The following is a 21794-nucleotide window of genomic DNA, read 5'->3' on the forward strand; positions in this document are numbered from 1 at the left end:
TAATGAAAAAACTAGACAAAAATGTAACAAGTTATGCCTCTTTACTTCAAACGCATACGCTGACATCGACCTTGGAACTAGGAGGCAACACGTAGTAACACGCTTTTGTCATGAGGCCTGACAAATGTCAAATTGTAAGTCGTACATTTGTATGCATTCCCCACTATTCAAAATTTGTTGTGTAAACGACAAAACGAAAGTTGTCAACGGTTCTCCCGTTTATTGCTCAAGCTATGCCTTTGGAAGGCAATTAACTCATCTCTTCATGTCTAAAGTTGTAGGAACCCGATAGCCGAATGTGGCCAGTTAAGCAAAATCTAAGCCAAGCCAGAAATTTAAAAGAAATTGTTTTTGGCCACGTTGTTTCCTCACGCAGAACAGAGATGATTATTTAACATTGTGCAGTTAGCAGTTTTACGAAACAACCTCTCTGTACATGGATTCAGGAACCACCTTAAATTGAAAATATGCCAAAAATAAAACCTAACGGGGCGACGTTCTTTTTGAAGCAATACACTATTCCATGTTAATCGATTAAAGGGGTTAAAATACCTGAGATGTAAAGTCCACGAGTCAGGCACATTAGCAAGGCTTGGCGTTTTGAACGCATACATAAGCAATTGAAACCAGTGATCCCTTCGTTCTGTTTTAAGTGTGTACGTTAGGTAAATCTATTATCGTTTTCACTGCAGGATTGCATATAGTTAAAATGCCCCCGCTGATTCAATCTGAAGAAGGAGCAGACACGACAGTGCAGTGTCAGGTGAAAGACACACATTTCAAAAAGCCGGTTTCACCATGTCAAGCTGGGACCAGCTTTAGTTGGCTATGGAATGGTTCCACAATAGCTTCGTGCAGGCCAGCAGAAGTCCTTGAAGGTTTCCGATTTGATGATACCAGCGGTGAATTGACAATATTGAACGTCCGGAGGTCTATGAATGGGACAAGGTTGACATGTCGAGTAGTCGACGAAGACGCCGTGGAAACGCAAATGTCGACGTCACTTGCCGTGATCAGTGGTAACTACTATGACTAATTTCAGGCCCGCGTCATCATGATTAAAGCCCAGGCATTACCATATTATTGCACAAAGTTGACCTTGCCACAGGGTACATTGTGTTGAAATAACTCGACCTGTAGCAATGTATTTATACTTATTTACAAGCGCGCTTTCCAGCTTTAGTAGGGTGAAACACGATCAATCGAGCCCCTATAGAAAAGCACACATGCAAACAAAGCGTGATGTCATTAGGTTGTAGCTTTATTGGGATTCCTCAATTTACTTTCACATGACCAATTAAGTGTCGCAGTACAGCAGAAAGAAAGGAAGTTAGATAACTGAAATCGACTTCATCGAGAGGATGTCTTCAAAAAACAAAATCCTGTGAACCCTCGCATCTTTACTTAGTTCTCCGAATTGTCCAGTCCGAAGTGATCTACTACCCAGAATTCCCTATTCCATTTGCAAAAACTACCTGGTAAGACATAAACTGAAATAACCGTCCTCGTGCCAGAAACGAAAAAAGTCACACGGGCAAACAATTCAATCGTCTGGTTCGCTAAAGGAAACACTGAAGAATTATATTTAAAAAAAATGATATTGGTGCCGACTAAAGCAATATAAATTTGAATTAGTTACCCAACCGTATTCGATATCCTGTGAGTCACTTCATTTAGTAAAATAATTCGTGATTGATCGCTGATATATTGAGGAACACTTGGCACCTTTCCAAACAACAGACTTACAAACATAAAGTTACACTGAATTAAGTTTTAGAAGATTTGTAAAAGAAACTGAAGTGTGACTGTAAAAACATTTAAAGTAATACAGCAACAGTTCAGATATGAAAACTGGTTTTTCCTTTCCTTTTTTGGTAAAGCAAAGTTCTCGATTCTTGAAGTCCTGGAGGGAGACGGGGCCGTGATTGAGTGCAGAGCTGCTGCTAAACATAGCAATGTTTGCACATCTGATGGACCTGATGCTGACTGGATTGTGGGTGATTCAGTAATTGCTTCGTGCTCCAATCAAGTCACAAACTTGTCAGGGACTATTGACAATCAGACATGGGCCTTGGTAATACCAAATGTCCCCCTCTCGATGAATGGGACGACGTTCACCTGCAGAGTGTTCGAATCTAGATATGACAAAAACACTGTTGAAGTAATCGTGCGAAAGAGTAAGTGTTCGTGAAATAAGTAACTAGAGATTTTGTAAAGACTGAGATAACTGGTAATGATAGAAACGTAAAACCGCTTTCCGTCCTCCTATCTTGTATTTCCACTGAAAGATTGTGCTTGGGCGATCACGGTGATCGTGTGAATCAGTATCATTTCTTTTTTATAGGGATTTTGGTCATCGAGACAGGATTATCGGAGGATGTTGGGGTCAGATGGGGTGACACTACCCTGAAGTGTTTAGTAAACAGTGTTCCAAAAGCCTTTCCAAGACTCAAATTTAAGTGGCTCCATGACGGAATTTCAAACGATTCTTGCAAGACTTACGGAGCTGAGGATTCCCAAAAGTATGAGTTTCATCATGACTGGAAGAGCTGCAATCTCACCATACGGCATCTTGATTTTGCCGATGAGGGAAATTACTCTTGTCAGGTCAGCGAGTCCTACATCACACAGTCCAGCCATATCTTTTTGACCGTCAATGGTAAGCAAATGCAACACACTAACGATAAAGTCCGTTGAACATTCCATTAGTTTTGAAGTGTTCACTGGAATCTACAGTAAGATCGAAAGTTATAAACACATTGCCTAGTATTTTGTACAGACATGAACTTTGAAATTAATATTTATGCCAGCATCATTGTTATTCTCTACAGTTGACCCCGACGCTGTATACATCTTGAACAGTTCATCGAAGGACTTTCTGAGAGGCGATGTGTTCATCCCGACAGGCACCACTCACAACTTTACCTGCCTTGCCACTGATACCAAACCACCTGCACAGATCATCTGGAGCTTTGATGGAAAGGACACCAGTGAGACAACAAGTGTTATTGGGGCGAACTTGTACAACACAAGCAGTGCGCTTGTCGTGTCGTCTATTCAGAAAGGACAGCATTTGGATTTCACTTGTACGGCAATAGGGCTAAAAAAGAATGCGTCTTTCACGATTCGCCTGATTGGCCAACAAGGCGCAGGTAAGTTTTCTTCGATTTTATTCAGCGTTAGTTCTCCTTATAAACATGTACTTTCCTTTGCAAGTGTTGTGCCCTTTCTTGCAAATTCTTGCACGAAGACGATTCTCATCGGGCATTACCTGCCATTCTGGCAGTTTTTGTTTGCCCGATGCACAAATGAAGTACATTCTAACCCTAATCTAAATTGAATAAAGTTGTACAGATAAACAAAGAAACTGACTGGAACAGAACTTGAGCCTGCGACATCTGAAACGCCGTACCCGTGCTCTACTAACCGAGCTATCCAGCTATGTGAAAGGCTCTTCCCGTTTGCCAATACCTCCGTTCGGAGGTGCTAGCCAGAAGCCATTTAACCTGAAGCACCATATAGCCAGGGATCACGCCCCAATTACACGATACAACATGGAAAGTAGTGAAAAGAGAAGATGCGGCTTTTTGAACATAAATCATGAAACAAACTATACAGCAAAACTAAGTAGGTACTTACCAACGATTAGAAACATGAACAAAGAATTTAATTGGAGTGGGATTTGAACCTGCGACCTCCAGAACACCGTGCCGATGCTCTACCAACTGAGCTTTCCAGCCCTATGTTGGTGGCTCTTCCTATATTCCTTGACTGTAGTAATTAAGTTTATGATTTCAACCAAAATGAATGCCAATAGTATGCGCAAAATAACTAAATATGCTGCAGATTAAGGCCTATAAATTAATACGTTGACAAAATACTCTGAGTTTACGCAAGCAGCATACGTCCTTGTCATTCACCATTATTTTAAAAACCGATATTTCATGCAAGTAAGTGTTCAGTTATAAAACGCACAGTGTACTCTATTACCGGCAAGGTTGAAACCTTGCATTTAGATGGGAAATCCGTCTTTATTTCATCAGGTGTTTATTTAGAGATTTTGTGTCTGTTTGGGTTTTTATTTCTTCTTCGGATCTAAAAACAGACCTTTACATTACATTTATTTTGTTATAATTTGACAGATTTTGAAATAACTTAAATATGCTTCGTTTTTTTTCTTTATACTTTTTTTGGATTTGTTGCATATTACCAACGATTTTAAGATTTCTTTTTCTTTGTCACCGTTAAAATTAAATTTGCCTTGGGTGTTTATCGTAAAATCGAGAATATCGAGAATTTATTTTTTAACAGTTGAGCCTCCACAACACATCGACACCGATTCCACGTCAACCGTGCACACAGCCAGTAAGTCTTTGGGGCTGTAATAACTGAGTGTTTTTTCCCCTTTATTAAAGGGACAGATGTTGGGATGACTTATTTCTTATGTTTTTGCTTTGATCAGATTAGTTTGTATTTGACCAAACAGGAGTTGATCATAGTTAATAAGTCAGTATTTTTGTTTGGTACAATGCTTTTATTTCCTTGTTTGCTTTTGTGAGTATGCACTCTTAATTTCTCTTTCATTTTGACCTGTGTTCTATTTAAAACAACACTTTGTTTTCCCAGCTACTTTCCAAGAGCCCACAGGACAGGCTAAGTCAACACTAATCTCCATAGCCATCGGTGTCACGGCTTTACTTCTCCTGGCAGTAATTATAGGGATAGTCTTCTGGAAGAAACGAAAACGTAAGTCGTTATCATCAAATCCACAATTACCGATAACCCAGTTGTTGATATTGCTGCCTTTTTGCTGCCTTTGTGTTTACCATGCGGATAGTGGATTCTTACTTTTATGTACATATGCTAATTCTAAACTCCCCCAGTGTTTGCTCCGGCTGCTGTTTCTCCTCAACCCCAAAGAGCTATAGTTTCCGATTAATTAAATTTAAAACGATTTTTTTTTCTTTCACTGGATGGTGTTAATAAACATAGTTTTCCAGGTTGCCAGGGTTCCTTTGCGCGAGTAATGCGTGTGCTTAACAATTAATCACAAACACATGAAATCATTCCTCCGAGTCGGTTTTCCGAATGAATATTCATCATAGAAGGAAAGGCAACTAAAAGGGGAAACAATGGAGCGGGAAGAGATTATGCAGAGGAAAAAAAGGAAGCTTAAGACCAGCACTGGAAAATCTGCAACCTTTAAGTGACTAATGTTTACTTTTTAAAAGAGAAAACATCTCTACCCAATGCGAGTGCTTCAACTTTAATAAACCAAAACAAAACGAAACTAAAATAATAAAGAGAAGTATTTTATTACACATTACCTGAATTAATTGTATATAAAAATAAAAGCATTTGACAGGAATTATAACACAGGCTTAGCCTATATAGAAATTGGTCTACTTATATCTACCTTTCTTTCTATTTGCAGCTGACACTCTCACTGAAGCAAACGAGTAAGTACATTGAGAAAATATACAAAACAAATACACAAAACCAAACGCAAATAGCGCTTTCCTACATTGACAGGCCTTTATTTGTGCATTAAGTTTCTACTTACACTATTTAGATATTTGCTGCGGAACACGCTTCAAATAAGGCTCTCAGTGTCTTCCTATTACCTTGTAACCAGACGTCTTCAAACACTGAGCATGTTTAGCGTAGGCCTACTGATTGATACAGGGTTTAGCAATTAAGCCTTGATGCTGGTAGGAACTGGACACATAATATTTGGCTTCTTATAAACACAGTTTGTGAGGTAAGAGTAAGATTGTTTTGAAATGGACAGCATAGTTTTAAAGTGTAAGCAGAGGTAAAGAGTATCTACCCCAGCCCCCACGGTTGAAAAACCAAGGCGATAAAGTACCCAGTTGTTCGCTCTCCATGTTTGACTTGTTCCTGAATTTTCATCTTGTTATTGGTTACTACCGGTTTTTATTTCAGGCCCGTTGTACGCTTCAGGAGGACCGAATCCCCCAGGCCCACAGTCCCTGTGAGTCCTGCCTTGAACACAGTCGTGGGAGCATCAGGTATGCTAAAGTTGCTCATTTATAGATTTGCAAATTAAAGAAGGATTTTATTTCGGGAGAGGGTTACCGCAATGAGTCATGCGTAAACTTCAAGCAGTCGGTAATAAATTTTATATTTGAAAGAATGCAGTACAAGTGGTAGCATGGTTAAACAAATATCGTCTTCCTTGTTTTGATTTACAGATGACACTTTGAGAAATACAAACCGGTAAGTAACAAAAAACTAAATGTCAACTTACGCTTTCCTGATTTCACAATGGTCATGGGCAAAGCACAAAGGTATAGCATACATGTAATGGGACCATTATTTATTTATGTTAAAGCTGTCCATTGTGTTTGCACTGGGGAAGCGCTTTTAGTCTCACTTACAATTCCATTTTAAGGAGCAGCAGTTTTAAAGAACAAAACGTCAGCGCTTTCACTTTTTGATACTGCCATTTGTGTAGAAACTAATAACAGTTATGTTCATGTGAGTGAACCTTTGCATGCAGATAATACATGAACTAATAGTGGCATACACTTAAAAGCCCAGGTTGCACCTTATATTAGATGCAAGGTAAGACATGTATCTTCAATTGATACTACAAAATCAATAAGTATAACATAAATTGCCTATAACTATTAAAACGTTTTGTACCAATACGGCTTATAAATAACTTTGCTGATCGGTGTAAAGTATAGGAAAATCACTGTATTACGTTACAGGGGTTATCGGAATTTTTGTATTTAGCCTGATTGAGAGTTTTCGGTCACAATGTTAAAAAAACCAAATTAATAAAAAATATATTTCTACAGCAATGTTCTGAAAAAGCCGTATTGATGAAGGACAAAAAATCCAATTGAAATATCTTTCCCCTATGCATGCCATTTAGGCCTGTCGAGGTGCGGTTCAGACGGATTAGTACCGACAGTCTCATTGTCCCAGTGAGTTCAGCCCATTATCAAACAACCATAGGATCACCAGGTAAACTTGTAACATTCTTGTTTGTAAATAGCGGTCGTGTTAACACGCTGTATAAACGAGCATGCTGTTTTGAACTAATGGCAGAAGTACGGATAAGGTCATCAATGGGGGGATTGAGCGTGAACGTTTGGTCATTTTGGAGCTGTTACAGTTTTTCCTGCTTTGTCAAATCAGATTTCAGGGTCGTGGAAACTGCAGCTTGTATACCCACTACTAGCAGTCAGAAGCCTCACACAGTAAGCTCACGACTTTGGTCAAATTTTGATATACGTAAACTTAGACTTGTGTTTTTCTTTAAATTTCGAAAATGCATCCCGGAGTTTCATAAATCACACTGTGGAAGTTCATTTCATTTAAAGGTCAATGGAGTTTCTAATGGTATTATTTACTGGAACGTCCAAAACAGTTATGCATTCATCTTATAGCCTACTAACATGATTCTATATATAGACTCGATATTATTCATAACAAAAACAGGGACTCACAAGCGAGTCTTGAGATTTTCCAAGACCGATATCCTCTAAGTAGGCTACTGCGTCACAGTGATTCAAATTGTTTGTCATAGGTATCAGTATCGGGCTTCTCGTGTTGTATCGAATCCTCTGATCATTTCTAAAACTTGTGCACTTTTAGGAAATCCTTGTTGATCCAGACATCCAAAACACCAGGCCACACCAACCTGAAATCCCGGCCATTCGCTACCAGCCTCCCGCACACTACGAAGACATCGACCAGTACCTGGTACCGTCGCAGTTGATCCATATTAGAGAATATTCCACCTATCTAGGGGAGAATGGGCACAAGATCGACGGGCCAGAGGGAGAGGGCGAAAAGTAGAATGCTCCTGTCTGATCATTCTGTGATAAACGCCTCCTTCTCTTTCGTGGGGATAGCAGACTTAATTCCAGTCTTGCGTATAAGCAAATCTCCAAAAGGTATCAAGCACAACAAATATGAACCCTTATCTTCGATAAGCTCACAAATGCGCAGAGATTGCTTCTATGAAGTTGAGACAGTGACAAGAAGTTGAGTCCCTTCCAATGGTAAACGATGCTTAGAAATTTAGAGTTTTCGTTTACATGGCAAAACTATATCGAGTATATATCATATATTCTATATTGACCAGAAAATGTCCAAATTACGAGATGTTTTTATTCAGTATATTGTGATTAAATAAAAGAAATTCGTTGCGATATGTACAAAAATCAAACGTGACGAATACTTGCCCTAGTGCCTTCAGAGGCGGAAAATACTTAATAAAAACTGACCGTGCACGACATGAACTAAGGCCTATGTACGAAGCACTGATCGTGAATGCCTATTTGTCTAAGTAAATAACTCTCGTAGGACTTTACGTCTCGATAAGGAGAAACAGAAATGTAATCGAGCCGTTGCAATATACAAGATTGAAGCGTATTGAAATTTATAGCTGCATATGTAGGGCAATGTCTGCTTTCAATAGTTCAAATTAAGCTCACACTTTGGGAAAGAGATACTGGTTGGTAGCCACTTTCTAGTTCTAACCTTAAAAAAACCTTTGACGGACAAAAGAGACTAGCAACAAAGATTGAAATGTGAGTTGAAAGACCAACAAACAGCGCTCCTTTGTGAAAAATAAAATCAGTCACAACGCTTTTTTTTCGTGTCGTTGTGCGTCGTATCGTGCAGCTGTGCGTTACAGTTTCTGAAAATGACTGGTGATTATCACGGCCAAAAGAGGGCGTATGACACAAGTCCTGAGAAATATAATGTGCGTGCATAGGGCCTGTAAGATATGATCATGTGATGGTATCTGTTAGTATGGAACTTAGCTCCGTTGCTTAAGGCGTCCTTATTTCCACCAGTAATGAGGCGACAGCGAGAGCACGATTCCCGTGACGCAACAAGCAATGGCTGAAGGGCAAGACCTTACGGGTCGACGGCACGACACAATACAGCTTACAAGTAATGAGAAAGGAGGCGATGCCATGACGCGACAGACCTGTCGCAGGGTCTCAACGCAATTTGTCGTCTATGGAACACCATACAAGAAAGAAACAATACGAGCTGTCGTCACTGGACGCTGATGTAACTGTACAGCCCGGCCCTCATTTGCAGAAATGATGTACGCTCGTACAGACAAGTCAGTTTCCTGGTGCCTTTGACTTGGAGTTAGTTGTGCAATTACAGCTTCCTTGGAGAAAGGAGCTCGAGCTGTTTGTAATAATGTTATGAGACGTGAAATTCCCTAGAGAAACATATATATTGAAGGTGTAACAACGCAGGCTGTAACGCAATGGAAGATGTCTAACGTAAAGCCAATAGGTTTTTGCTGCCACATTCCCTTTAAGTGTAAAACACAAAATCTGTTTAACAAAACAAAACAAAAATAAAAGAAAAGTGTTAAAAAAGAACCAAGGGAAATTTCGGCATTGCTAGGCCGTGCATGTGGTGGACATCAAAGGTGAAAGACAAGTTAATACATTGTGGATACTTCAAAACACATCAGGCAGTTTCAAGAGTCTGACATTAAAAACAAATCAGATGAATGATTTTGGTCAAATTGCTAGGTGGCACCAGACGTGACGAGTCTCGGCTGTAGTCGAAATCCTTTGACTAGGGAACCAGACTTTATTTGGAATGTACCTTCTCTGGGCCTTGAGGGCGCTATGTATCAGACCTTTAGATGCCCGCCTCATTAACTTGTGTTTGAATCTGGCAACAAGGTGACAGGATCTGCCACTTTATCTCGCAAAGTCTTAGTTTCGTTTTTACTTTCATTATTTAGAGGTTAGGGGGTGATTGCTTTGAATTTATTACCAGAAACCTTTATCAATAGACTCTTTCTGTGGCACGACCCAGTTTTGTGGATTAAAGTCTGTTTGTTCCAAAGGTCTTTCCCACTCATCTCTTCCAACATGGACCGCCTTTACGTGCTTTTCTTCACTGCATATTTGGTTGTTGTGATTCACGGGTTTGGAGGTAAGATTAGATACAGGAATTCAAAAATAGGTGCGAACAAAGTTAATTTTGGATAGTCTGATTCGTTTGTTATCTGAAGTGGCTGTTGGCAATACCGTCATCTTCTCTTTGCACTTCCCTTATTTATTTATTTCGATGGGACTCTTGCAGAGAACGTGGGTTATTTTGCTGTATGATGTTCTGTGATATCTTAATTTCTTTTTGTTTCAAATTTACTGCGTGCTTATGAATAAAAAGACCTTTGTGTACTGACGTAATATTTTCTACTAAGGATCTTTAATTGGAAGGGGTTCATTTTTAATTAATTACTTAAAACATTTGTTCTGTAATACTTCATTTTGCATAAACATGAGAATTTCACATATAATAGGAGGTAATTGTCAAACCATATATCTTTAATCTATCTTTAAACTTGTTATCCAGTCCTGTTAAATTGAGTATTTCCTGATCAACACAGAACCATCGATAATGCATCATAATGAAAAAAGTAGACAAAAATGTAACAAGTTATGCCTCTTTACTTCAAACGCATACGCTGACATCGACCTTGAAACTAGGAGGCAACACGTAGTAACACGCTTTTGTCGTGAGGTCTGCCCAATGTCAAATTGTAAGTCCTACATTTGTACACATCCCCCATTGGTCAAAATTTGTTGTGAAAACGACAAAACGAAAGTTGCCAACAGTTCTCCCCTTTATTGCCCCACGCTATACCTTTGGAAGGCAATTAACTCATATCTTCATGAAAACAAAATGCAGTTTTTGACATGGACATCATCGTAATCGGTTTAATGCAGTAGATTTCTTATTAAAGAGATAGCACCAAGTTGTAGGAATCCGATAGCCGAGTGTAGCCAGTTAAGCAAAATCTAAGCCAAGCCAGAAATTTAAAAGAAATCGTTTTTGGCCACGTTGTTTCTTCACGCAGAACAAAGATGATTAATTAACATTGTGCAGTTGGCAATTTTACGAAACAACTTCTATGTACATGGATTCAGGAACCGCCTTAAATTGAAAATACGCCAAAAAGAAACTTAACGGGACGACGTTCTTTTTGACCCAATGCACTATTTCGTGTTAATCGATTAAAGGGGTTAGAATACCTGAGATGTAAAGTCCACGAGTCAGGCTCGTTAGCAAGGCTTGGCGTTTTGAACGCATACATAAGCAATAAAAACCAGTGATCCCTTTGTTCTCATTTGAGTGTGTACGTTAGGTAAATCTATTATCATTTTATGGTAATACACTGCAGGATTGCATATACGTAAAATGCCCCCGCTGATTCAATCTGAAGAAGGAGCAGACACGACAGTGCAGTGTCAGGTGAAAGACACAAATCTCGAAAAGCCGGTTTCACCATGTCAAGCTGGGGGCAGCTTGAGTTGGCTATGGAATGGTTCCACAATAGCTTCGTGCAGGCCAGCAGAGTCCTTGAAGGTTTCCGATTTGATGATACCAGCGGTGAATTGACAATATTGAACGTCCAGAGGTCTATGAATGGGACAAGGTTGACATGTCGAGTAGTCGACGAAGACGCCGTGGAAACGCAAATGTCGACGTCACTTGCCGTGATCAGTGGTAACTACTATGACTAATTTCAGGCCTGCGTCATCATGATTAAAGCCCAGGCATTACCATATTATTGCACAAAGTTGACCTTGCCACAGGGTACATTGTGTTGAAATAACTCGACCTGTAGCAATGTATTTATACTTATTTACAAGCGCGCTTTCCAGCTTTAGTAGGGTGAAACACGATCAATCGAGCCCCTATAGAAAAGCACACATGCAAACAAAGCGTGATGTCATTAGGTTGTAGCTTTATTGGGATTCCTCAATTTACTTTCACATGACCAATTAGGTGTCGCAGTACAGCAGAAAGAAAGGAAGTTAGAAATCGTCTTTATCGAGAGGATGTCTTCAAAAACCAAAATCCTGTGAACCCTCGCATCTTTACTTAGTTCTCCGAATTGTCCAGTCCGAAGTGATCTACTACCCAGAATTCCCTATTCCATTTGCAAAAACTACCTGGTAAGACATAAACTGAAATAACCGTCCTCGTGCCAGAAACGAAAAAAAGTCACACGGGAAAACAATTCAATCGTCTGGTTCGCTAAAGGAAACACGGAAGAATTATATTAAAAAAAAATGATATTGGTGCCGACTGAAGCAATATAAATTTGAATTAGTTACCCAACCGTACCCGACATCCTGTGAGTCACTTCACTTAGTAAAATAATTCGTGATTGATCGCTGATATATTGAGGAACACTTGGCACCTTTCCAAACAACAGACTTACAGACATAAAGTTACACTGAATTAAGTTTAAGAAGTTTTTTAAAAGAAACGGAAGTGTGACTGTAAAAAATTTAAAGTAATACAGGAACAGTTCAGATATGAAAACTGTTTTTTCCTTTCCTTTTTTGGTAAAGCAAAGTTCTCGATTCTTGAAGTCCTGGAGAGAGATGAGGCCGTGATTGAGTGCAGAGCTGCTGCTAAACATAGCAATGTTTGCACATCTGATGGACCTGATGCCCAATGGAGTGTGGGTGATTCAGTAATTGCTTTGTGTTCCCATCAAGTCACAAACTTGTCAGGGACTATTGACAATCAGACATGGGCCTTGGTAATACCAAATGTCCCCCTCTCGATGAATGGGACGACGTTCACCTGCAAAGTGTTTGAATCTGAATATGACGAAAACACTGTTGAAGTAATCGTGCGAAAGAGTAAGTGTTCGTGAAATAAGTAACTAGAGATTTTGTATAGACTGAGATAACTGGTAATGATAGAAACGGAAAACCGCTTTCCGTCCTCCTATCTTGTATTTCCACTGAAAGATTGTGCTTGGGCGATCACGGTGATCGTGTGAATCAGTATCATTTCTTTTTATAGGGATTTTGGTCATCGAGACAGGATTATCGGAGGATGTTGGGGTCAGATGGGGTGACACTACCCTGAAGTGTTTAGTAAACAGTGTTCCGAAAGCCTTTCCAAGACTCAAATTTAAGTGGCTCCATGACGGAATTTCATACGATTCTTGCAAGACCTCTGGAGCTGAGGATTCCCAAAAGTATGAGTTTCATCATGACTGGAAGAGCTGCAATCTCACCATACGGAATCTTGATTTTGCCGATGAGGGAAATTACTTTTGTCAGGTCAGCGAGTCCTACATCACACAGTCCAGCCATATCTTTTTGACCGTCAATGGTAAGCAAATGCAACACACTAACGATAAAGTCCGTTGAACATTCCATTAGTTTTGAAGTGTTCACTGGAATCTACAGTAAGATCGAAAGTTATAAGCACATTGCCTAGTATTTTGTACAGATATGAACTTTGAAATTAATATTTATGCCAGCATCATTGTTATTCTCTACAGTTGACCCCGACGCTGTATACATCTTGAACAGTTCATCGAAGGACTTTCTGAGAGGCGATGTGTTCATCCCGACAGGCACCACTCACAACTTTACCTGCCTTGCCACTGATACCAAACCACCTGCACAGATCATCTGGAGCTTTGATGGAAAGGACACCAGTGAGACAACAAGTGTTATTGGGGCGAACTTGTACAACACAAGCAGTGCGCTTGTCGTGTCGTCTATTCAGAAAGGACAGCGTTGGAATTTCACGTGTACGGCAATAGGGCTAAAAAAGAATGCGTCTTTCACGATTCGCCTGATTGGTCAACAAAGAGCAGGTAAGTTTTCTTCGATTTTATTCAGCGTTAGTTCTCCTTATAAACATGTACTTTCCTTTGCAAGTGTTGTGCCCTTTCTTGCAAATTCTTGCACTAAGACGATTCTCATCGGGCATTACCTGCCATTCTGGCAGTTTTTGTTTGCCCGATGCACAAATGAAGTACATTCTAACCCTAATCTAAATTGAATAAAGTTGTACAGACAAACAAAGAAATTGACTGGAACAGAACTTGAGCCTGCGACATCTGAAACGCCCTACCCGTGCTCTACTAACCGAGCTATCCAGCTATGTGAAAGGCTCTTCCCGTTTGCCAATACCTCCGTTCGGAGGTGCTAGCCAGAAGCCATTTAACCTGAAGCACCATATAGCCAGGGATCACGCCCCAATTACACGATACAACATGGAAAGTAGTGAAAAGAGAAGATGCAGCTTTTTGAACATAAATCATGAAACAAACTATACAGCAAAACTAAGTAGGTACTTACCAACGATTAGAAACATGAACAAAGAATTTAATTGGAGCGGGATTTGAACCTGCGACCTCCAGAACACCGTGCCGATGCTCTACCAACTGAGCTATCCAGCCCTATGTTGGTGGCTCTTCCTATATTCCTTGACTGTAGTAATTAAGTTTATGATTTCAACCAAAATGAATGCCAATAATATGCGCAAAATAACTAAATATGCTGCAGATTAAGGCTTATAAATTAATACGTTGACAAAATACTCTGTGTTTACGCAAGCAGCATACGTCCTTGTCATTCACCGTTATTTTAAAAACCGATATTTCATGCAAGTAAGTGTTCAGTTATAAAACGCACAGTGTACTCTATTACCGGCAAGGTTGAAACCTTGGGGAATCCGTCTTTATTTAATCAGGTGTTTATTTAGAGATTTTGTGTCTGTTTGGTTTTTTTTTCTTCTTCAGATCTAAAAACAGACCTTTACATTACATTTACTTTGTTATAATTTAACAGATTTTGAAATAACTTAAATATGCTTCGTTTTTTTTTCTTTATATTTTTTTTGGATTTGTTGCATATTACCAACGATTTTAAGATTTCTTTTTTTTTGTCACCGTTAAAATCAAATTTGCCTCGGGTGTTTATCGTAAATTCGAGAATATCGAGAATTTATTTTTTAACAGTTGAGCCTCCACAACACATCGACACCGATTCCACGTCAACCGTGCACACAGCCAGTAAGTCTTTGGGGCTGTAATAACTCAGCGTTTTTCCCCTTTATTAAAGGGACAGATGTTGGGATGACTTATTTCTTATGTTTTTGCTTTGATCAGATTAGTTTGTATTTGACCAAACAGCAGTTGATCATAGTCAATGAGTCAGTATTTTTGTTTGGTACAATGCTTTTATTTCCTTGTTTCCTTTTGTGCACTCTTAATTTCTTTTTCATTTTGACCTGTGTTCTATTTAAAACAAAACTTTGTGTTCCTAGCTACTTTCCAAGAGCCCACAGGACAGGCTAAGTCAACACTAATCTCCATAGCCATCGGTGTCACGGCTTTACTTCTCCTGGCAGTAATTATAGGGATAGTCTTCTGGAAGAAACGAAAACGTAAGTCGTTATCATTTCAATTCCACAATTACCGATAACCCAGTTGTTGATATTGCTATCATTTTGCTGCCTTTGTGTTTACCATGCGGATAGTGGATTCTTACTTTTATGTACATATGCTAATTCTAAACTCCCCCAGTGTTTGCTCCGGCTGCTGTTCCGTCTCAACCCCAAAGAGCTATGGTCTCCGATTAATTAAATTTGAAACCTTTTTTTTCATTCACTAGATGGTGTTAATAAACATAGTTGTGTAACTGAGCCTTGCTGGTTGCCAGGGTTCCTTTGCGCGAGTAATGCGTGTGCTTAACAATTAATCACAAACACTTGAAATCATTCCTCCGAGTCGGTTTTCCGAATGAATATTCATTATAGAAGGAAAGGCAACTAAAAGGGGGAAACAAAGGAGCGGGAAGAGATTATGCAGAGGAAAAAAAGGAAGCTTAAGACCAACACTGGAAAATCTGCAACCTTTAAGTGACTAATTTTTACTTTTTAAAAGAGAATACATTTCTACCCAATGCGAGTGCTTCAACCAAACAAAACGAAACTAAAATAATAAAGAGAAGTATTTCATAACACATTACCTGATTTAATTGTATTTAAAAAAATAAAGGCATTTGACAGGAATTATAACACAGAGCTAGCCTATGTACAAATTGGTCTACTTATATCTATTTCCATTTGCAGGTGACACTCTCACTGAAGCACACGAGTAAGTACAATGAGGAAATATACCAAAAAATACACAAAACCAAACGCAAATAGGGCTTTCCTTCCTTGACAGGCCTTGTTTGTGGTATGTTTGATACTTGCGCATTCTGTTTCTACTTACACTATTTAGATATCTGCTGCGGAACACGCTTCAAAATAAGGCTCTCAGTGTCTTCCTATTACCTTGTAACCATACGTGTTCAAACACTGAGCATGTTTAGCGTAGGCCTACTGATTGATATAGGGTTTAGCAATTAAGCCTTGATGCTGGTAGGAACTGGACACATAATATTTGGCTTCTATAAACACAATTTGTAAGGTGAGAGTAAGATTGTTTTGAAATGGACAGCATAGTTTTAAAGTGTAAGCAGAGGTAAAGAGTATCTACCCCAGCCCCCACGGTTGAAAAAACAAGGCGATAAAGTACCCAGTTGTTTGCTCTCCATGTTTGACTTGTTCCTGAATTTTCATCTTGTTATTGGTTACTACCGGTTTTTATTTCAGGCCCGTTGTACTCTTCAGGAGGACCGAATCCCCCAGGCCCACAGTCCCTGTGAGTTCTGCCTTGAACACAGTCGTGGGAGCATCAGGTATGCTTAAGTTGCTCATTTATAGATTTGCAAATTGAACAACTACCTAGGAATCATGGAGTAATTGGAAGGAAATACGTTCCGCCAATCGGAACATTCAACATGACACAGCAGACAATTCAAAAGCCTTTTTTCGCAAGTTTTAATGCTACTTAAATTTCTTAGCCTTCCCCATAAGTCCCCCTTTAAATTAAGTAAGACAAAATAGTGTTTCAAACTCATATGGTCAATGGATTTGTTTTCTCATTATCATTTCAATTAAATGTAATATCAAATTGCATTTTTAACTTCTTACTGATGCATAATTCATGACGTTTTCGCAATTTCAAGGAAACTCGGGAAACATATATGTAGAAAATGACATTTTCTCTGCGTGTAGCCACCCTCCTCAAACAACAATGTCATCTGGAGTGGAGGCCAGAGGCCATACGAACGTCCGGCGTTTCAGTCCAGGTAATTGTTTCATCACACTGAATGACACATTAACGAATTCCACAACACTGGTCTATATTTTATGGCACACATATTGCAGTGTAGTTTCAATGCACTATATACTACACAACAGCTTCCTGGCGTCGTGTTTTTAGTCACAGGTTTTCAAAGTGGATCCAGAAACGAATTTCAAGAAAGCCATTTATATAAGACGGGGGCCTGCAACTTGACTTTTAAAACCTTTTTATATATTGTGGTCTTCCTGAGCGGTGAGACTCCATATTACGGGTCATTTCCTGGCTTTGATGAGAAAAAGAGATGGATGTTAACAATACATTTCTTCTCCCACTGCATTAAGAAACAGAAGACAAGATTCCTTCATTAAGCCAGAGACATGACCCCACTGGAGCTTGGATTTGAAGGCTTGAGTCATGTTGACCTTTGGGTCGTCCAGTTAATATGCGAAACACTGGATCGTTAGCATTACACCCTACACTTTAACTCATTCAAACAGAGAATTGAATTTCGAGTGGCATAATGCGTGCTAATTTGCAGACTTCTCTTTTCGCACTGCCCATTATGAACCAAGCTCATATAGGAAATAGCGTGACGGACATTTCTGTCAGACCCCGCGAGCGACGCGATGTCCCCGGAGCAAGCAGCCAGCAATCATCCACTGTGACTTTGACGACACTTTGTGACCAATCACAGGTAGGATGGATCTCGTTGACATTTTAGCGTGGAAGATCCTCCTTTTTTTAAATCGAAAATCAGGGCAACATTGCCAAAACGAATCTGTAACTTTCGCTAAGAAATCAAAATAAAAAAAATTGATACGAAATAAGATTATTCCTTTTAAAAAACATTAAAACAAACGATTTCTGGCACTGCATTCCATAATTTTGTTTTAATCCAAACTTGTGCCACAACGAAATAATGTATACTGAGGTCAAAGGTTACAGAACAGATTTGTTTCCTTCAGCATTGCTGATCTGTTGTGTCCTACGTGGAGGTTTCACTTTCTAGAGAAAAAATGAAAGTTCAAAGGCAAAACCCATGCCACAGTGTTCCCTGAGTGCTATTTAAACCAAAGTAGCAAAGAATTAAAAGAGAAAAATGCAAGAAATTGCCAACCTGATTCTTGAGGATTTTAAATTAAGTCCGTGTCGAGGCTGTCGATGTCATGTTACATTAAACCTGTTTGGTTGAACAATATAGCTATTCGTGCATGATTCACGGCACAACTCTTCTCTTTTACTATGTTGCCTTTCAGAAAGTCCTTATCTACGCCGACCTCCATCACACCAAGACGCAATCGACACCAGCCCCATCAATCCCCGCTCGGCCTCCCACTCAATACGCAGACATCAACCAGTACCTACTGTCTTCAGCTCCTCGTGAAGCCCCGCCCTTTTTCATTGATGACTCCTCGAGTGTGGGTGAGGAAACACAAAGTGTTGAGGATCCAGAGGCCAATGAGGAGAATGCTCCACCAATTCCACTCCGTGGTAACCCCATTCCCCCTCTGGAACGAGATTGGCAGTATTACTGAAATTTCCTCATCTTTGGAATTAAGGCAATAACACAGCCTGTTATTCAAACACCTAACTGTAAATTTATTTTCTTTTCAAGAGATGAGTTGCCGATTCCAGTTTTTCAATGGAAAATGGTTCAAAAATAATTTCTAGGTGCTGGTCGTGTTGAAACTACAGGAAATCCATGAAATTGTAGCTTCAAAAACATGTAACGCTATAGCTGAAGCATTAATACTACATGAAATTGTAATTGTCCAAATGATAGTTTGTCCAGATTTTGGTTTGACTAGAAAAACGACACTATACATGTATTTCCTATCATGCATGATGCACGCTCAATAAGGAACTGAACTGTTCATGCATAACAACAAGATAGGATAATGACAGGATTAATTAAAGTTTAAATGAGGAGAAATTTGTTCTCAAAAATAAAAGAGCACTAACCAGAAAAAGCCGACAATGTGAAACAAGTATCACACACTAAGTGACTTTCGCTGAATTATTCCTATAGGCTGATTTATCAAAGTGAATGCAATACTGTTATATGATAGTAGCATAAGTTGAGTAATGTACTGCAGATATATGCCTGTCATTGTTTTCTAGACTTAGTTCTATTTGTATTTTCTTTCGAAACAAATAAGTAAATCCATTTACCATTATTAAATGCATTTAAGAAACAAACATGTAATATTAATTACATTTTAAAACTAAAATACACGAATAGAGTACTATTTGTAGTGGGGTTGTGCATTATAACCGCGTACAATAAGAACTGAGTCATCATAATGTAAGGTATTAATTAGATAAAGCAAAGCGCTCAGTAAGGGTTTCAACACAGATTGTGGAGTGCATTACAATTATGGCTTTATGTCCTGTGTTTACATAGAGTTTCACAACGCAATGTGATTATGGTGGGACTCACATCGAGTAATACTACGCCAAGTCCCCATACATGTAATGCTATTACTTCCTGCTCTGTGCGTATATTTATCTTCACACTTTAGGCCTAGCATGTATGACAGTAGATCGCATGTAGAAATAAATTGGTGCAGTATTAACAATTGTGATGAAATTTCCTTCCGGTGAGAATAATCTGAAACTATGTCCCCTCTAACACTGATAAAAGGTTGGACTGGATAATGTATGGCTAAATGCATACAGAATATCACAGTGTTATTGGGCACAAACATTTGCAACAAACACTTTGAAACAACCAATGCACCAGATGCAATATCCCTAACTAGAATGATACATTTAAATAGGAGAGATACCTGTTCCGGACGTACATGTTTAGTATTTCCGTCCAGACAGGCCAACAGATATCAACTTGAAAAAAAAATCAATACCAATTGTGTGACAAAAATATAAGGGTATATGCTCGTTAGTGCGGACGTCTTCATCATTCGATCACCAAGCTCGCGGGTGTCACCTGGCTGGTTCAAGTCAGATGTAGCAGCGGGTACAAGGAACAACTGTTTTCAAGGATGGATTTGCGCCGAGGTGATGTTCATTAATATTAGGATTTTTTAACCTAATGCATTCGGAGGGAAAAACTGAGTATACAGTGTTATCATACAAGTCGGGCAAGGCAAAAGTTTAAACATTAATTAATATTAATGTTTTTATTTGCTGCAATTTAATTAAAGTTGTGCATTTTTAAATGAAGGAATGGGGTATTGGAATCTTATCTCGTTTTTTACCCTGCAATGCCGTTTCAAGTTACATGTATGTCACGTTGTTAATGTTACTTCTATGTTTTATTAACTGGATTAATGCATTGTAGAATCCACTTTATACATAAATTAGGGAATCCCTGAGACATTACCTTAGTCACCATTCGTTATGATTTCTCTAGACATGTTTTTATGATATTTTGTGCAGGAATCCAAGTTTTGCATAAGACAACCGGAAAACTGTTGAAGAGCCAATTTGGATAACAATGATTCAGGCAGAATGCTTCATGTATTGCTTTATGGACGAAGTAAACACGATAACCTTAAAGCTCACAAGTTCTGACGTACTTCTTCTTAATGTCCGGCAGTGTTGGCTCCAGTTTGATTTCTGTATCATCACGACTTATTGATATCTTTCACAGATAGTGATCGATATTCAGGGCCTATATATTCTGCGATAAGCAATCTGCGATAGAGCAAAAAAAGCCTGCACGAATAGCACCTTCTAATAAAAATCGTCCTCTGTTCTTCACTGGCTTTGCTTTATTGTACTGAATACGTTTCTTTCCAGCATAAAAACTAAAAAAGTGAACATTAAAAGCATGAAAATAAATTCAGTCTGCAAACGTTTGGTTTTTAATAGAAAATATCTGTGATTCACATAATACAGGCTCAGCAAAGAACTCAAAAAAATAATACGTGGATTCTAACCAATGATATGTATACAATTGCTACCGCAATACTTGATGAAATGAGTCCGTTTCTTTGACGAGATTACTGTTTCGAAATTTTGCATAAGACAACCGGAAAACTGTTGACGAGAGTTTAGGGGAACAGCTTTTGAATAGAAAATGACTTAATTTCACAGGGGTCTTCTTAATTAATTCTCCCTCTTGAATCGCCTGCAAACTGAAATAAAAGGTTACTCATTTCATTTGATAAACTGCATGATTTAACCTGACTAAAACATCGAAAGATGGGAGGAGAGAGAAGTCAACTGCTCAGCCGTCAAGAAATTCCCCAAATTCTACAATCAGAACGCCAAGTGAGTTTATTTTCAGCTCTCCAGAAGAAATTGCTGTTTAATTTTTATTGATTGTTTGGTTGCCTTTTTTCCATGCTCAGTTTTGTTTTTTGTATCTTTTTCCTTTAGAAACCCTTGATGTATACTCGCTCTCTTTCTATCATTGCTTTACTTGGTTTTTATATGCATGCCACACACGTAGATACCTTTTCGTTTTTTTCCACAAGACGTACAGTGCCTGATATTTCAAGACCTATGCGTGACTCAAAGCAAAACATCTCCTTTAGGTTATTGCTTGCTCTAGCTCGTAGTGTAAAAAATGGAATATGAGTGTTCACTTTGCTACATTATGCAGGAGGTTATTCGAATTCCAATGTCAATGAAGAAAAAGCAAACAAAACAAAACAAAACAAAATCAAAAAGCGAGGCAGAGCACACACTGCAACTCAAATTCAGCCTATTAACTCTTAAGGTTTTTCTGCAAAACACATTTGTTATTTACAACCTTTCCGATAAATGTTGACTCCATAACTCGGAATGTTCTGAAAAGACAGGAACACATGAGATTGACAAAGTTTGAATCTCTCCTCTT

The 21794-nt window shown here is 38.9% G+C and overlaps 2 protein-coding genes across 4 annotated transcripts; both read left to right on the forward strand.

The window, feature by feature from the left end:
• Nucleotides 1-2035: 2035 nt before the first annotated feature.
• LOC147797581 (uncharacterized) lies at nt 2036-8401 on the forward strand. Its single transcript, XM_087142201.1, has 11 exons — nt 2036-2177; nt 2345-2659; nt 2832-3152; nt 4312-4365; nt 4627-4746; nt 5435-5459; nt 5947-6032; nt 6216-6240; nt 6905-6996; nt 7171-7232; nt 7630-8401. Exons 1-11 carry the CDS (start codon nt 2099-2101, stop codon nt 7831-7833), a joined length of 1383 nt encoding a protein of 460 aa, XP_086998327.1. The 5' UTR covers nt 2036-2098; the 3' UTR covers nt 7834-8401.
• A 1402-nt stretch (nt 8402-9803) lies between these two features.
• Nucleotides 9804-20507, forward strand: LOC110984326 (uncharacterized). 3 transcript variants are annotated; one of them, XM_087142194.1, is made up of 12 exons: nt 9804-9957; nt 11210-11535; nt 12390-12686; nt 12853-13167; nt 13340-13660; nt 14810-14863; nt 15118-15237; nt 15925-15949; nt 16453-16538; nt 16869-16991; nt 17560-17681; nt 18244-20507. In XM_087142194.1, the coding sequence occupies exons 2-12, from the start codon at nt 11316-11318 to the stop codon at nt 18520-18522; spliced, it is 1962 nt and encodes a 653-aa protein (XP_086998320.1). In that variant the 5' UTR covers nt 9804-9957; nt 11210-11315; the 3' UTR covers nt 18523-20507. The 3 variants fall into 3 exon arrangements, with proteins under 3 accessions (XP_086998320.1, XP_086998321.1, XP_086998322.1); XM_087142195.1 differs by lacking the exon at nt 14810-14863; XM_087142196.1 differs by lacking the exons at nt 11210-11535; nt 12390-12686 and having other exon boundaries at nt 9809-9957.
• The last annotated feature ends 1287 nt before the right edge of the window (nt 20508-21794 follow it).

This window comes from Acanthaster planci, linkage group LG10 (assembly GCF_054643075.1).
Source record: "Acanthaster planci isolate LZ-2023a linkage group LG10, COTS_SCS, whole genome shotgun sequence".
In the NCBI taxonomy this organism is placed as follows: Eukaryota; Metazoa; Echinodermata; class Asteroidea; order Valvatida; family Acanthasteridae; genus Acanthaster; species Acanthaster planci.